Source organism: Anolis sagrei, chromosome 4 (genome assembly GCF_037176765.1).
Source record: "Anolis sagrei isolate rAnoSag1 chromosome 4, rAnoSag1.mat, whole genome shotgun sequence".
Lineage (NCBI taxonomy): Eukaryota > Metazoa > Chordata > Lepidosauria > Squamata > Dactyloidae > Anolis > Anolis sagrei.
The window spans coordinates 129,839,237-129,855,208 of record NC_090024.1 but is presented as its reverse complement, the minus strand read 5'-3'; the positions used below and the strand labels follow the sequence as shown (position 1 = coordinate 129,855,208).

The following is a 15,972-nucleotide window of genomic DNA, read 5'->3' as shown; positions in this document are numbered from 1 at the left end:
TCACAAGTACTGAATTCACTCTTCTAATTTTGTCTTATTTTTTCTCCTCCCCTCAAACCATATCTTTTTAAATTTTTAATAAAATAAAGCTTTCAACAAAGTGCAGTAGTAACTTAGTAGAGTAAAGCTATTATAACCTTATATTTTAATCCAGGGGTCCCCAAACTTTTTAAACAGGGGGCCAGGTCACAGACCCTCAAACTGTTGGAGGGCCGGATTATAATTTGAAAAAAGCATGAATGAATTCCTGTGCACACAGCACATATGTTATTTGTAGTGCAAAAGACATTTTAAAGCAATATAATAAAAATGAAGAACAATTTGAACAAATATAAACGTATTAGTATTTCAATGAAAAGTGTGGGCCTGCTTTTGGCTGATGAGATAGGATTGTTGTTATTGTTGTGTGCTTTCAAGTCATTTCAGACTTAGGTTGACCCTGAGTGAGGGCCGGGTAAATGACCTTGGAGGGCCGTATCTGGCCCCTGGGCCATAGTTTGAGGACCCCTGCTTTAATCACTACAATTCAATCGCTGAAAAATATTTCATTTTCAAAAATTATTTCATTTTTATGCAAAAATCCCAAATGAACTATAGCGAATTGAAGAATTACAGTATTAACAATGATCAATGAAGTAACTACTTTGAGCCTGAAATATATTTACTGTTACAAATCTAGTGTGAAGGAAAAAGTAATGCAAACACCGGAGACATGATTTATGAAGTCCTGAGTCTTTGCCGAGATTCGAAAATGCAGGAAGATCTAGTAAGTCCATCAAGCGATCGAACATCTCTGCAAGATGAAGATGCTGAAGAAGGTAAGAGTAAAATGAACTACTCCAATAATTCTATACTCCAATAACCTAAAATAGGTGAGAGATAAAATTTATGAACAGCAACTGGCAATTAAAAATTCCCTAAACGCATTCTGTCACCTTTCTCTCTCTTCCTTGACAATGAGCAGCCTCTGGCAAATACTGAAAATATTCCTAGAAAGGATTAATGCTGGTTTCCTGTATATTTTAAATCTGCAACTATTCAAATGAGATCTCTTTTGCATGTGCTTTTGTGCACACATAGATAGGGTGAGTCCGTAAGTCACCCAGACCAGTCATTCAACTTGACTGAACTTCCTAAAGTGTAGCTAGGAAGAAAATGGAGATAAGAATTCTTCAAACCCAGACTGTTTGCTGTTCCCAAAGATCATGAATTTCAGACCTATTGAAGAAGATTGCAATAATTCTCTTCTTGGGAATAGGTTAAATTTTTGCAGTGGGGTGGGGGAAATCATGCATGTGGGCCTAATTCCGGTCTCAGCCCAGCTTGGAAAGAGGCTGGGGTTCCCTACTCCCTGGTGACCCTTCAGCCCCATTCCAGTTACTGGCATAATGAGGAACAAACTGGGGAGAGTGTTGGGCACCCGAGTTGGGCACCAAAGTACACCCCAAATTTGCTGGTCATGCATAAGTAGATGTCAGGGTGACCACACTTTTCTGTCCCATCACACTTGCAGTGCCCATCTGCAGCAGTCAGTCAGTATGACTTGCTTTGCTTTCCTCACATTTTCCGGTGAAGAAATAGCTAAATGTTAGTCTCTTTTTTCCTTCTTTTTTTGGCTATGTTTTCCAAATAAATGGAGATGGAATCCTTGGCTTATTTTAGACTTCATTGTTGATTCCATCTCATTTTCTTTGGGACAGAAACAAGGACTCAGGTATGCATGGCATGATAAACAACTGAATGAACCTCTGTGGCTTCTTTAGCTGCTTCATCTGCAAATGGGAATGAGAAGGCAGCTGCATGCCCACAGTTATCAAGAGTTTCCTGTGGATCTCTGGACTGCTGTGTTTCAATTACCGCATTTCTGGGTATGAACCCACGCGATCTCTTCGATCATCTGGAGAGGCCCTGCTCTCATCCCCATCTCCTTCACAGGCGCGATTGGTGGAGACGAGGGAGAGGGCCTTCTCTATGGTGGCCCCCCGACTCTGGAACTCACTCCCCAAGGATATCAGACAAGCCCCCACATTGGCAGTCTTTAGGAGGAGCCTAGAAACGTGGCTGTTCCAGTGTGCCTTCCCTGAATAAAGGACACAATCCCCTACAAAATACTCTGAGAAGCACTTTAATTACCTGTTGGGTTGCCCCCCTACTTCTTGTTTAAAACCCTCCTACTAGATACATCCTACCTCTGTTCATGTCCAGCATTTCTTTTAAAGTTTTAACTACTACATTTGGCCCGGCCATAAGTTTTTAAATCTCTATGTGTTTGGTCTGTATGTGAGTTATATTAATTGTATTGTTTATTTGCTTATTGCTTGTTGTTTTTATTGATGTGTTGTTGAGCTTGGCCTCATGTAAGCTGCTCCGAGTCCCTTGGGGAGATGGTGGCGGGGTATAAATAAAGTTATTATTATTATTATTATTATTAACATAGGCATCTTTTTTTCTTTTTCATTTGATGTTATTTCAGTATTAGAGAAAATTGTGATATAATATTTGAAAATAAATTCCAAAGAAGATTCTTAGGTCTCTGTTTTCATTTTACAAGTGTCTATTAAGGTTTGTTTTTCATCTTGCACTCAGTTGTTCAAAGTGTGGAATGAGGATCAGAATTTATATTGGCTCTGGTTTATCTGTCTGGGTTTTTTCTCTATTTCTGCCTACAGAGAGTGATAATGAACTCTCCAGTGGCACTGGTGATGTATCAAAGGATTGCCCAGAGAAGATCTTGTATTCTTGGGGAGAACTACTAGGACGATGGTAAGAATATTTTAGAACATAATTATTTGTAAGAGTAGGAAGAAGACCCCCACCATCCTGTAAAATAATGTGAAAAGAGATGATCCATGGGTTGGATATAGGAGGTACAGCAAAAAAGTAACGAGACTGATTTTCTTTTAACCATGAATTTTATTCTGTGTTTGGATCAAGGTTATCCCTTCAAAGTAGTTCCTTTGTTCAGCTACACAGTGGCAGAGGTGTTTTTTCCATTGTTTGTAGCAATGCTGGAAGGCTTCTTTTGGCCTGCCTTTCAGCTCATCAGTTGCACTCTTCTGGGTATTATTATTGTACCAAAATGGCATCCTTTCAGGTGAGTTTTGAGCTGGGGGAGTAAAAAGAAGTCTCAGGGACTGAGATCCAGTTAACAAGGGCTGGAGAACTCCAGGAATGCCTTTTTCTGCCGAAAAATCATGGATGGAGATTGTGGTGTGTCATGGAGTGTTGCCTTGGTGCAGCATCCAAGCGCATGCAGTGCCTAGTCGGAAACATGCCACCTTCTTTCTAAATCTTTCAAGGACTTTCCAATAAAAAAGTTTGATCGACAATTAGTCTTGGATGCACAAACTTCTTGTGGACAATCCCCTGACTGTGAAAAACAAAATCAAGTGAACATCAATTTGATTTTCGTGCAGTGCAGTATGCTATTCCTGACTTTGGCATTTGGTCTCTGAGTCGTACTCAAAAATCCATGATCACAAGACTGAAGAATTCTGACTCCTTTTTAAAATGGTTCAGAAGATCAACACACACATCCCTCCGATTGGCCTTCTGCTCAGTTGTGAGGTCTAGTTTTACTGTAGATTGTTGTGATTGGATGTGTAATAAGCATTTTGGGCTCATTTTGAATATTTGGGCACTCACTATTGACATATGTTAATTAAAAAGACCCGATAGTATTCATGGTGTTGTTATTTAGGAGTATCAGTTTGATACTCCTAAAGTATAAGTATCACATCTGCAGTTATTTACTTTAAAATGACATCACTAGCATTTTCTGTATATAGATATAACAGATAAACAAGCTCAGAATGATCTTCCACACATTTGTTGTGATATTTGGTTATATAATTAAATATGTTTTAAGTTGCCACAACAATATTTATCGTTTTTACTAACATTGACATGTAAACCTGAATTTGGTTCAGTGTCCATAGAAAATAACGTGTCCGTGGATACATTATTAATGGCGTTGATGTTTTTGGTAAAAAAAATATTAACGTAGGCCTGCCCATTCACCTAAAAGGCAAGCAAAACTCCAGCATTTGATCCAGCATTATGTTTGAACATATTTTTTGTATAAAAGAGTAAATAGATCTATAATTCAAGATTTTTATTGCACCGGGGCCCACACTTTTTGGACATCCTACTCATGATCTTTGGATACCCTAGTAATTGTATAATAATTTGCTTATCGTAGTAGGAGCTGGGGGTGTTGCTGAGTCATATTCCAACTTTTTTTTTTGCATTTCTGAAGAACAAGTTTTTATTTTTTGGGAATTGAATATGAAACAGTGGTGAGAAAGATGAGAGGGTTCCCTTGTCCTCTGTAAGCTTGTGGGGGGTGGGGTGGGGGGTGGGGTGGGGTGGTGGTGGTGGTGGTAAAGCAAATGTTAAATAAAGCTATGTGTTTGTTGCTGTTGTCTACCATGTTAAGGCACTTAGGGTTGCTTTATGGAGCCCCGGGGGGGGGGGGGGGGGGTAACATGAGCAAGCCCTGAGCATCAGACACAATATCTTTATGCTTTTTGCTGGAAACACCTGACCCATGGCCTCTGCCTTTTTGAAACAAAGAGCACAACTTATTCCTGCAACTCCCTTCAGACTTCTTCTCAGTCTAGTTGCAGTTACATATAATTTCAAATTTTCTATAGTGAGTTGAGCCCCTACAGATTCCTATGGCCCACTATAACTCATTCTCAATATTCTACTATGGATCTTATTATTGTCGAAGGCTTTCATGGCTGGAATCCATGGGTTGTTGTAGGTTTTTCCGGGCTATATGGCCATGTTCTGGAGGCAATTTTTCTCCTGACGTTTCGCCTGCATCTATGGCAAGCATCCTCAGAGGTAATGAGGTCTTTATTATTATTATTTTGCAAAAATGACTTAATAGAAGAGAGGAACCATGTTATCTCTTATCAAAACAATTTAGTCCTGGGAAATTAATCTGGAGTGTAATTGACATATATCCACTTTCTTCTTCTCTGCCTTCTTGTGATGGAAAGAGAAGAATCAATTTGGCTTCTTAAGGGAAACATCAGAAGACTGCAAGTATATGGCCAGCTAGGGAAGGACACCATCATCTGCAGGTTTACTGACCCACATCCCTTCTATATGCGCACACAAAATGCCTGTATGTAACCTGAGAAGCCCAATATGGAGATCCCTAGAAGTTTGCCAAGTTTCCCAGGACAGCAGTCTCTGAAACCTAGAAGCAAGGCTCAGACACAAAAGAACTATTTACCAGATAGATGCATTTTCACACGGAACATGTTACTCTACACATTTAATTAAACACAAGGATTTTGCTGCATAGTAATTACAAAGTCTGCTGAAAAAGCATCCAAAGCATCATTTTGCTTCTTTTTGCACTGGATAGTATCACTCTAGGAAGAAATTGCTCTTTCTTTTCTCCCTACACCCATCATTCTGTTGTGGTTACTCTCTGAATATACCATATTAGCTATAAGGCATACACATAGGTCCATGTGGCATTTACATGTTGAATCCTTTGATGTGCACAAACAGATAACTGGACAGTACTATATTTATATTCCGCCCTATCTGCTCTGAGGGACTCAGAGCGAATTCCAACAAACAAAAAGGCAAACATTTAATGCCTCAATAACAGGAAGTACAAATATAATAACCCAACATACCCCCACATAAGAAAACAACTTAAACATTACATCTATAAATTAAATAAAAACATAATGTATAAAAAATTATGACTAACATAAAATGTGAACATTCATTTAGAAAAACCAATGAAGATTCATAAAGATGTGTGTGTTGATTGTGTGGGCAGCGATGTTAAATGGGCAAACATGATTTGACAAGGCTCAAATACATCAATAGTTTCCAAACTATTGTGTTGCGACACATTTGTGTGTCAGCTGCACTGTGTCACGCAAATGTAAGATGATAAAAATCTTGGGCACGTATGCTATTATCTTACAAATTATATATTGCTAAAATATAAATGAAAGGTTTTATGAGATATGTTGTATCCACATGCATTTCCTTATGACAGTTTTAGTATGTGTCTGTATCTCTTATAAGAGATCGGTTTAACCTCTTGTTTCCTAGTAAAACTGCATAACTGTATTGCAAAATGATACATGTCTAAAAAGTGTGTCAGCAACATGAAATGTTTGGAAAGCTTTGCTGTAAAGAGTTGAAAATATTTTAGTTATTACGCTATACAGTCTCTGCTGTATATTCTGTATTGTTTAGAAATCAGAAGCATCACATTCGCTCTGTTGACATTTTGGAATAGGCTCAATAATTCTGAGATCAGGATCTGTGATGGTCAAGGGCTGACATTGATGGTTGGGACTTCACAATAGCTGATGCTTTGATTAGAAACATTCCTGGCATTATCAAATAAATCTTGAAGTGTTTGAAGGCATCCTTTTATCCCTCAGATGACATGGAAGTTTCATTCCATAGAAAGCTTGTACTCGAGAATCATGTCCTTTAACACTTGTGCCTGATGAAACACTGCAGCAATTTTTCAATTTTTCAAGTGTCCAAAATGATTAATGTAAGTCCTCTGACTCTTTTGCATTATCATCACCATCAAGCAGGTTCTGACTAGCCTTTGGTGGAATTGCTTTCCATGAGCCAAAAATGAGGGAAGCGGAGCCGTGAAACCCTGATTGCCAGGTGTTTGCTGGGATTTCTATCCAGAAGCCAGTGGGTGGGGGAAATGGAGTCCAATGCCTCTATTGTCAGATGCTTCCCGCTGCTGCTGCCCTGCCAAGCTGTTGGTGAGCTTGCCTTCTATGAGCCGGCAGGCAGAAAAGGGGAAGCAGCGATGGCACAAGCCCTGATCACCGTGTTTATATTCTTCCTGCTTCTTGCTAGGAGCACATAGGGCCTTCCACAGTCAAAGCAGGAGAAATGCATGCCTGATAATAATAATATAATAACTTGGTTCTTGTATCTCCTCGAAGGGACTCAGGATGGCTTACACATGGCACGAGGTGCCTCAAAACAGAGCATAAAATAAAAATAATGTAAAATAAAATTAAAAACAAATGTACATATAAACAACAACTGACACTCAGTTAAAAACACCACACATGACCCAATGGCGGTAAGCTACAGATGCCTGAACCTTGATGCCACAGCCTACACTACTACCTCTGGACTGCTTCATGGCTTGACTGTAGTTGGTAACAAGCAAAACAAAGAAACAAACTCCCATTTCAATCTGGATTCTCAAATCTGTGGATGCTGATCTCATGTATAATGTAAGATACTCCATCACTGTGTTTTTCCCCTAGGGAGAAACTGGGGAGACAGACCACTTACTCTGGTTTCTTTATATGATTGCCTTGTCTACTCTTCTCCTGAAAGATACCCCTGAGAATTACTAAAGAAGTAATTAAGACGTCACAGCTAAAGCATATTTTAGTAGGATGTTGATTCAAATAGACCTTTCAGTACACTGGTGGCTGGTGAGGATGTTTGGAGTCTTCTAACTCTGCTGAGGATGATTTAATACTTTAATATATTTTGGTTTTGCACACCATTTTTGTAATTGGTTGACAAATGAAAGGTGGATTTGCTATGAATAAGTATCTCTTCTAATACTGGAAAAACAGTATGTAGTAGTTTGTTCCTCTTATAATATGATCTCATTGGGTTGTTCTTTGGCGTGCTCTCTAGGCTTCTTTATTTGAGGATATTCTGGTTATACCATCATTCATTCTCATCTCCTTCCCATTGAGTGATTTCTTGGTCAAAAATGATTTTGAATAGCAAGATTAAATTTGATGCATGTTCCCTCAGAAATAAAGTTTCACTGTCTTGAGGGCAACCTTCTTAATAGTATGATAAGTTGAAATTGCTTCTTAATGTGAGGATCAAGAAGGCCTATAACCAAATGTCAGACTTTTAAATACTTTATGTCCCTGATGTCCATTTCATAACTAGGATAGATGGGAAATGTATGAAAGTCTAGCTTTCCAGTTTCACAGCCAACTATTTCATAGTACCTCTATCATGCATGGATGGGAACCCGTGGCCTTTCAAATAAAGGTAAATTTTATTCCCATAATGCCCACCACTGATGGTGGGCATTATGGAAGTGGGAGTTCAGCTACATTTACAAGTCCATAGATTCCCCATATTTGTAAAACAGATTAAATTTGCAGCCTTGCTATTGAGTGTATCTGTATGTGTGGTTGCTAAAATTCACAGTGTTTGTGGAAGTTTAATTATTACATTTTTTGTAGGCACAATAACCTCAGTTCACGACCAAAAGGACTGTCTTCATTGGTAAAGAATGGTATTCCAGAGGCATTAAGGGCTGAAGTATGGCAGTTGCTATCAGGATGTCATGATAACCAGGCACTGTTGGATAAATACAGAATTCTCATTACAAAGGTGAGTCTGTCTTTTGGTTATTTATGGATTATTTGTACATTTCAATTCTGTTTTTGGAGTAAGAGAGCTGCTAGTACGTGGTATTGGAGCTCTTTGTTAAATTAATTCAAATTTTAACTCGAATACTTTGCTGCTCACGGATTTGTTTCATTCAGGACTGAAACCAGTTCATGGATGCTTGGTACTGAACAACATTTAGGATGTTGTATAGTTGCTAAAATTATCTGGCTTGATAGTGAAGTCCTTCTAGGGATTTTTAAGGCCTTGTTGTTTGAAAGTTAATTACCAGAAGTCTGTAGCAAACTTTTCATTCCACTTAAGAGTTTGTATGAGTGATCATTTTTGTAAAGCATGGTTGTAGTGTCTAGAGCTGTAGGCCATGGTTTTTTAAATGAAGAATTAGCACTGAACTGGTTTTTAATTTTAAATATGTATGACTTCACTGTCTGCTGATAAGTTGCAGAGCCAAATTCAAGGTGCAGGTTATGACCTATAACCTGCACCTAAACGGTTTGGGCCCCGCTTATCTTCACAATCTCATCTCCCCCTATGAACCGGCACGAAGTTTAAGATCTTCTGGGGAGGCCCTCCTTTCGCTCCCACCACCGTCACAAGCACGGTTGTTGGGGATGAGAGGGAGGGCCTTCTCGGTGGTGGCCTCCGCCTCTGGAACGCCCTTCCTGGAGAAATAAGACAGGCCCCATCCCTCCCCTTCTTTCATAAGAGCCTGAAGACCTGGTGGTTTAAACAAACCTTTGAGAACGACTAGTTCTAGCTCTGCCCCAAATACTGTTGAAATTGGCCATATCTTCTTCTACCAATTATGTTCTGTTAGGCCCTGGAAATGTACAGCCACAGACTCTACCTAATTTCCTGGGCCCTCTAAAATCGCACTAGCTCGGCCCGGCCTTTTAAATTGCCTTGAACAGGCAGAATTATTTTAAATATATGTGCAATTGTGGTTTTTAATGCTTATATTGTCTTATTAATTTTATGTTTATGCTGTTTTCTTTGTATGTATTGATTATGTTACTTGGAAACCGCTCTGAGTCCCCTTGGAGAGATAGAGCAAGTTTTGTTGTTGTTGTTTTATAGTATTACTAGCTGTGCCCTGCCACGCGTTGCTGTGGCCTATAGTAAAACTTATCAAAGTTGAGGTAGATATCTGGAGTATTATGAAAGAGAGGTCCCTACCTATTCCTTCCCCCTTTTCCTCCCCCTTTCTCTACTTTCTTCCTTCTCTCCCTCTTTCTTTCTTTCCTTCTTTCACTACTTGGTTTCATCCTTCTCTCTTTCCTTCATTCCCTCCCCCTTCCTTCCTTTACCTTTCTTCCCTCCCTGTTTGCTTCCTTCTTTCTCTTTTTATTTCCTTTTATTTCACCACCATCATAACAATAACAATAATGCAATGCATTGCCTCTGGGACCTGACACCTCTCCCATTCCCCCTAAAAGGGTCTCAGAGGAATGATAGCATAATAATAATAATAATAATAATAATAATAATAATAATAATAGAAATAACAACCTTTACCCGCCACATGTTGCTGTGGCCAACCTTCCCTCTTTCTCTCCTTCTTTCCCTCCCTCCCTCCCTCCCTCCCTCCCTCCTTCCTTCCTTCCTTCCTTCCCATCTTTCCTTCTCCTCTTCTTTCTCTATCTCTTTCCTTCCTTCCCCCTTTTTCTTTCTCTTCTGCTGTCTCTCTTTTCTTTCCTTCCATCTTTCCTTTTCTTTCCTTTTCTTCTTCCTCTAACTTTCCTTCCTTCCCCCTTTTTCTTTACCTCCCTTTCTCTTTCTTCTTTCCTTCCTTCCTGTCTTTCCTAGATTTTGACAGGGCAGGAAGGGGCGGGGTGGGGTTTGGAGGTGGCCTGAAGTAAAAGGAGGTAAGATTGGGGCAGGGGAGTGATGGAGTGTGGGGTTGCGTGTGTGTGTGCGGCGGCGGGGGGAGTGATGGAGCCTGGGGTTGCGTGTGTGTGTGCGGCGGCGGGGGGAGTGGGGTTGCGTGTGTGTGCGGCGGTGGGGGGAGTGATGGAGCGTGGGGTTGCGTGTGTGTGTGCGGCGGCGGGGGGAGTGATGGAGCGTGGGGTTGCGTGTGTGTGTGCGGGAAGCGGCGTGGCGGGGCTTGGAGTGGGCATGGTTTCCGCAGAGGGAACGTTGGCCGGAAGGCCATGTGCGCGCGCGATGGAACTTGCGGCTGGGCGCCGATGCGCATGCACAGTTGTTTTGCCGTTTTGTGAGTGTGTAGTGTTGTTTTTCATTTTGAGTAGATATGTTTGTACCTTGTGGGTTGTGTTATGGGCATGGGAATTTTGGTTAAGTTTCGTTGGGGTTTTTTTGAGTTTTGTTCTTTTGCCGTTTTGTGAGTGTGTTGCTGTGTTGTTTTTCATTTTGAGTAGATATGTTTGTACCTTGTGGGTTGTGTTATGGGCACGGGGATTTTGGTTAAGTTTCGTTGGGGGATTTTTGAGTTTTGTTGTTTTGCCGTTTTGTGAGTGTGTTGTGTTGTTTTTCATTTTTAGTAGATATGTTTGTACCTTGTGGGTTGTGTTATGGGCACAGGGATTTTGGTTAAGTTTCGTTGGGGGATTTTTGAGTTTTGTTGTTTTGCTGTTTTGTGAGTGTGTTGTTGTGTTGTTTTTCATTTTGAGTAGATATGTTTCTACCTTGTGGGTTGTGTTATGGGCATGGGAATTTTGGTTAAGTTTCGTTGGGGGGTTTTTGAGTTTTGTTTCCTCGTTGGATGCCCCTAACAAATTTATATATATATATATATCTTTGTTTATAATGATTACTTGCATATTTTTATGTCTGTAATTGCAGTGTTTGACCTATGTTGGAAACCACCCTGAGTCCCCTGGTGAGATAGAGCGGTATACAAATAAAATATTATTATTATTATTATTATTATTATTATTTGCCTGCATGCCTTCTTTCAGCTATGGAGGTTCACTCATCTGAGTCCGAAAGCATTAGGTGGAAGAGAACTGGTGTTGTCAGTCTCTTCAATTCAGTGCTTTTGGACTCAGCCAAGTGAAGCACCATTGCCAGAAGGAGGCCAGCGGACCGGCACACAAGCTTCCCTGCCCCCTTCTATCTACAGCCAAGTGAAGCTCCATAGCTTGAAGGCAGCAGGTGTGTGGGCAAGTGAATGAATGAAGCGGGGTACTTTGAGGTGATGAATCAAGAGTGTGACTATGCTAAAAACCAATCTCTGACTCAAAGTAGTTCAGCCCATTTTAGTCTTGGCCCCTGTCTACTGCCAGGTTGTACAGGCATGATCTAGACACTATATTCGTTTTCGTGCAGCCTAGAATCATATTGGCTTTTTTGCTGCCTTATCAGACCTTTGACTTATGTTTACCTTGTACTTTACTTACTTAGAATATCAAGGCACTTACTTACTTAATTAGGTGATCCCTCGTTGGCCGAGTAGAATAGTCTTCCAGGATCAGTTTTCTGGTGGATCCGTAAGTGACCATGGAGCCCTATTCTTGATCTGCATCTTCTCCCGCAGTGAGGACATTGGTTTCCAGGTGGAAGGCGGTCCCGGTCGAGGTTGGCTTGACGCGCCTTCCTCTTGGCACATTTCTCTCTTTCACCCTCCATTCGTGCCTCTTCAAATTCTGCAGCACTGCTGGTCACAGCTGACCTCCAACTGGAGCGCTCAAGGGCCAGGGCTTCCCAGTTCTCAGTGTCTATGCCAGAGTTTTTAAGGTTGGCTTTGAGCCCGTCTTTAAATCTCTTTTCCTGTCTACCAACATTCCGTTTTCTGTTCTTGAGTTCGGAGTAGAGCAACTGCTTTGGGAGACGGTGGTCGGGCATCCAGACAATGTGGCCGGTCCAGCGGAGTTGATGGCGGAGGACCATCGCTTCAATGCTGGTGGTCTTTGCTTCTTCCAGCACGCTGATGTTTGTCCACCTGTCTTCTCAAGAAATTTGCAGGATTTTCTGGAGGCAGCGCTGATGGAATCATTCTAGGAGTTGCATGTGACGTCTGTAGACAGTCCACATTTTGCAGGCGTATAGCAGGGTTGGGAGGACAATAGCTTTATAAACAAGCACCTTGGTATCCCTACGGATGTCCCGGTCCTCACACACTCTCTGCTTCATTCAGAAAAATGCTGCACTCGCAGAGCTCAGGCGGTGTTGTATTTCAGTGTCGATGTTGACTTTGGTGGAGAGGTGGCTGCCAAGGTAGCGGAAATGGTCAACATTTTCTAGTGTTACACCCTTAAGCTGTATTTCTGGCATTGGAGAGGGATGGGCTGGTGACTGCTGGAAGAGCACTTTGGTTTTCCCAGTGTTCAATGACAGGTCGAGCTTCTTGTATGCTTCTGCGAAGGTGTTTAGAGTGGCTTGTAGATCTTCTTCTGAATGCGCACAGACGACATTGTCATCAGCATACTGGAGTTCTATAACAGATGTTGTTGTAGTCTTGGTTTACCTTGTAGTCCACTAAGGGTTCTAGACTCTTTAATCTGTATTGTTGTTAAGCAAGTCACCAATCATATATCTGTGCATTTCATTTTTTTCTGTCTAAGTGTAGTACCTTAATTTTTTCCTGTTGAAGTTCATTTTGTTCGTTTCACCCAGCTCTCTGAAATTCTGACCCTTTCCAATGGGATATTTGCTACTCTTAATTTGGAGTAATCTGCAAATTTAACAACCATCCCTCTGTTCCATCATCCAAGTAATTTATATGCTGAACAACAGGACAGTACTCTGTCGCATCCCATGAGTCACTTCTTTCCAGGATAAAAAGTAACCATTGATGAGCTTGGCAAAAAATTCGGTGCTACGTTATTCTGAGCTTCTCAGTGAAGAGTGAAATAAGGGAAATATTCTTTCGGCATGCAATAATTAGAACATTGTCTAATCGTACACTTTCTGATCGGTATACAAGAAAAATAGATTATTGTTCTTCTCTATTGTGTGCATTTTTTCACTCATTAAAAATCTTTGCTTGCCAAAGAAATGATCACTCTTCCAAAATCCCATGGGGAGTTTGAGGACTGTGAATTAGATATATGATGCAGCCTAACTCATAATTTAGATGTGCAAAAATAAATAAAAATCTTGAAATGAATGCAATATATGTAATAAGAACAGCTTGTAGAAAGATCATTAAGCCCAAATACTGAATTCGCTTTCATGTTTAAGACATTATATATTTTTTGTGTTCTGTGGCATTTAAAACTTATACAGCAATACTGCTTTGCAGTGAAAATGTACATAAAAGAAAATAACTGCAAGCCTGTTGATTGAAGGTTGAGTCATCAATGTTATATTTTAAGTTCGCTGTGTTTTGATTTTCTGCTTTTGACTGCTTTTAACATTCCAATTGCCATAACAACTTTGCTACCCCCTTGTTTCTTTAGCAATTCAGTTACCATAACAATAAAATATAACCTTATGGATGGGACTGTGTTTCATTCTGTCATACTTAGTGTATTGAAAAGCCTCATAGTTTGGTTTTGTGTGTTTAAACATTTACCCTTCAATACGTCATTGTGGTTACTCATGCATGGATCCCACTGAGACCTGCCCAAGTAACACTTTCATGGTGTGACTGTTACTCAATTGTGCCTTCTAAGTTGATCTGTGGACATGGTCAAATGTAGGTGTTCATATAATCTACAGGAATTTTCTCAAAGAAGATATTTAAAAGTATGTGGTGCTATTCTTTAAAATTAAATCTGGTGTTGATAATAGTTTTTGTTACAAAACTGAGATAAACAACGTCAAAACAAAACTATAACAATAAGTATTGCAATGAGAGGCAGGAGCTTGTTATAATATAGGTTTAAAAATTCTGATTGAATAAAGTCCCACACCATCTCTGTCAAGACCCAGAAGCCTCAAGAACACCAAACACAATATAAAAGGTCCAAACACAGGTTTATTGAACACAAAAAGGCTTTAGAGACACTTGCTTCAGTGTCTCTAGCACAAACTAAAAGTCTATAGCAACTGCTACGTAAAAAACTCAACTTAAATATAATCCGGATTATCCCGGAGTATAACCTGGGATAACGAAAATATACAGCAATCTGCTTGTAATTCAGAATGTCCAAAAGGCACCAAAAACAATGTGGGAGCAAGCAAAATCAGAGTCCAAAAGCAGTCCATAGTCCAGGCACGTTCGAAGTAAGAAGAAGCAGTCCAAAAAGTGTAGTCGTTGTCAAAACACGGTCCGGAGTAAAAAAGGGAGAGTTATAGTCAGCATTTATGAAGTATCAGCCAGAAGTCACGGAAACACAAAGATCTGTAGTCCAAGGACCCAAGCTTGAGAGTAATGGCAGGAACAAAGATATACACCCGAAAAGACACTTTGTCTTCTGCAAAGACCCATTGAAACCAAACCAATTTATATCCTAAAGCTCCTCATCAGAGGATTAACTGCTCCCTACTTTTTCATCATCACTTTCAGCTACCCCATTCCCTGCAGCTGAGCACTGCCTCCCATCTCTCCACCTTTGCCAGCGTCTGTCAAGACTTAGGTCCTCCCAAGTGTTCCCCAATATCCACTCTTCTGCAAACCCCTCAAAGTAATCACTGGAGGTAGGCTGAGTACAGATGTCCCTTATTTCCTGTACACGGGTCCAGTCCAAATCACCCTCCTCCTCAATGTCACTCCCAGTCCCATCACACCTTTCAAAACCCATAAAATCTTCATCTTCTGTTGGAGCGCTAAGTATATCACGGATACGCTTCCTTTGGATCTCCTCATCAGATTCTTGTTCACGAGTAGCCTGCTTAACTCCCCTGCTTTCCTCTCCTTCCCCCATTTCACAGTCTGAGAAACCCTTAAAGGATTCAGAATCAGTTGGAGCCATGAATATATCTCTAATCCGCTTTCCCTGCTGCTCCTCTTCCAACACCTGCGCAGCCCTCTTCTCCCTTCTACTGGTAGTAGTAACGTTACTATCACGCTGAACTACACCAATCTGCTTTTAACTAGAATATATGGCAGTGTGGACTCATATAACCCAGTTCAAAGCAGATATCGTGGGATTTTCTGCCTTGATATTCTGGATTACATAGCTGTGTGGAAGGGCCCTGAGTATTTTGGGATTAGTGTTGTATGAGGTTCACCCAGATCTGTCAATGAAATTATGAAGTGTGGATACATTTTCTTTTCTGCCTCCATTCCTTCTGCACTTTGTCATTCCTTACATCTGTCTCAGATAGTCAGCCCCACAAAACAGCAGGCAAAGCACTTGGAAGACTGCTATAAACAATTTACATGACTTTGGGTTGTTGTAGGTTTTTTCGTGCTATATGACCATGTTCTAAAGGCATTTTCTCTTGACGTTTTGCCTGCATCTATGGCAAGCATCCTCAGAGGTAGTGAGGTCTGTTGGAACTACAGCAACCCAATGATTCCGGTCATGAAAGCCTTCAACAATAATTTGCATGACTCTTTGCAGACCAGATCTTTCATATCTGCTCCAAGGTTGATGCTGTGGTTAGTATAGATCCGGTGTGTTTAGTCTTGGCTCCTGCTAGTCCCATACTATTGTATATGTTAGCATAGCTTAAAGATATTGACAGGATTGCTAAAGAGGCGAG

General features: G+C 40.6%; 1 protein-coding gene across 2 annotated transcripts in view; it reads left to right on the top strand.

Annotated features, from left to right (window-relative positions):
- RABGAP1L (RAB GTPase activating protein 1 like) overlaps nt 1–15,972 on the top strand; it is a 194,454-nt gene that overhangs the window by 31,891 nt on the left and 146,591 nt on the right. For both annotated transcript variants that reach the window (XM_060774403.2, XM_067467658.1), the window contains exons 10-12: nt 680–818; nt 2,670–2,763; nt 8,250–8,400. In XM_060774403.2, coding sequence (XP_060630386.2) covers nt 680–818; nt 2,670–2,763; nt 8,250–8,400 — 384 coding nt within the window. The remainder of the gene's footprint in view (nt 1–679; nt 819–2,669; nt 2,764–8,249; nt 8,401–15,972) is intronic.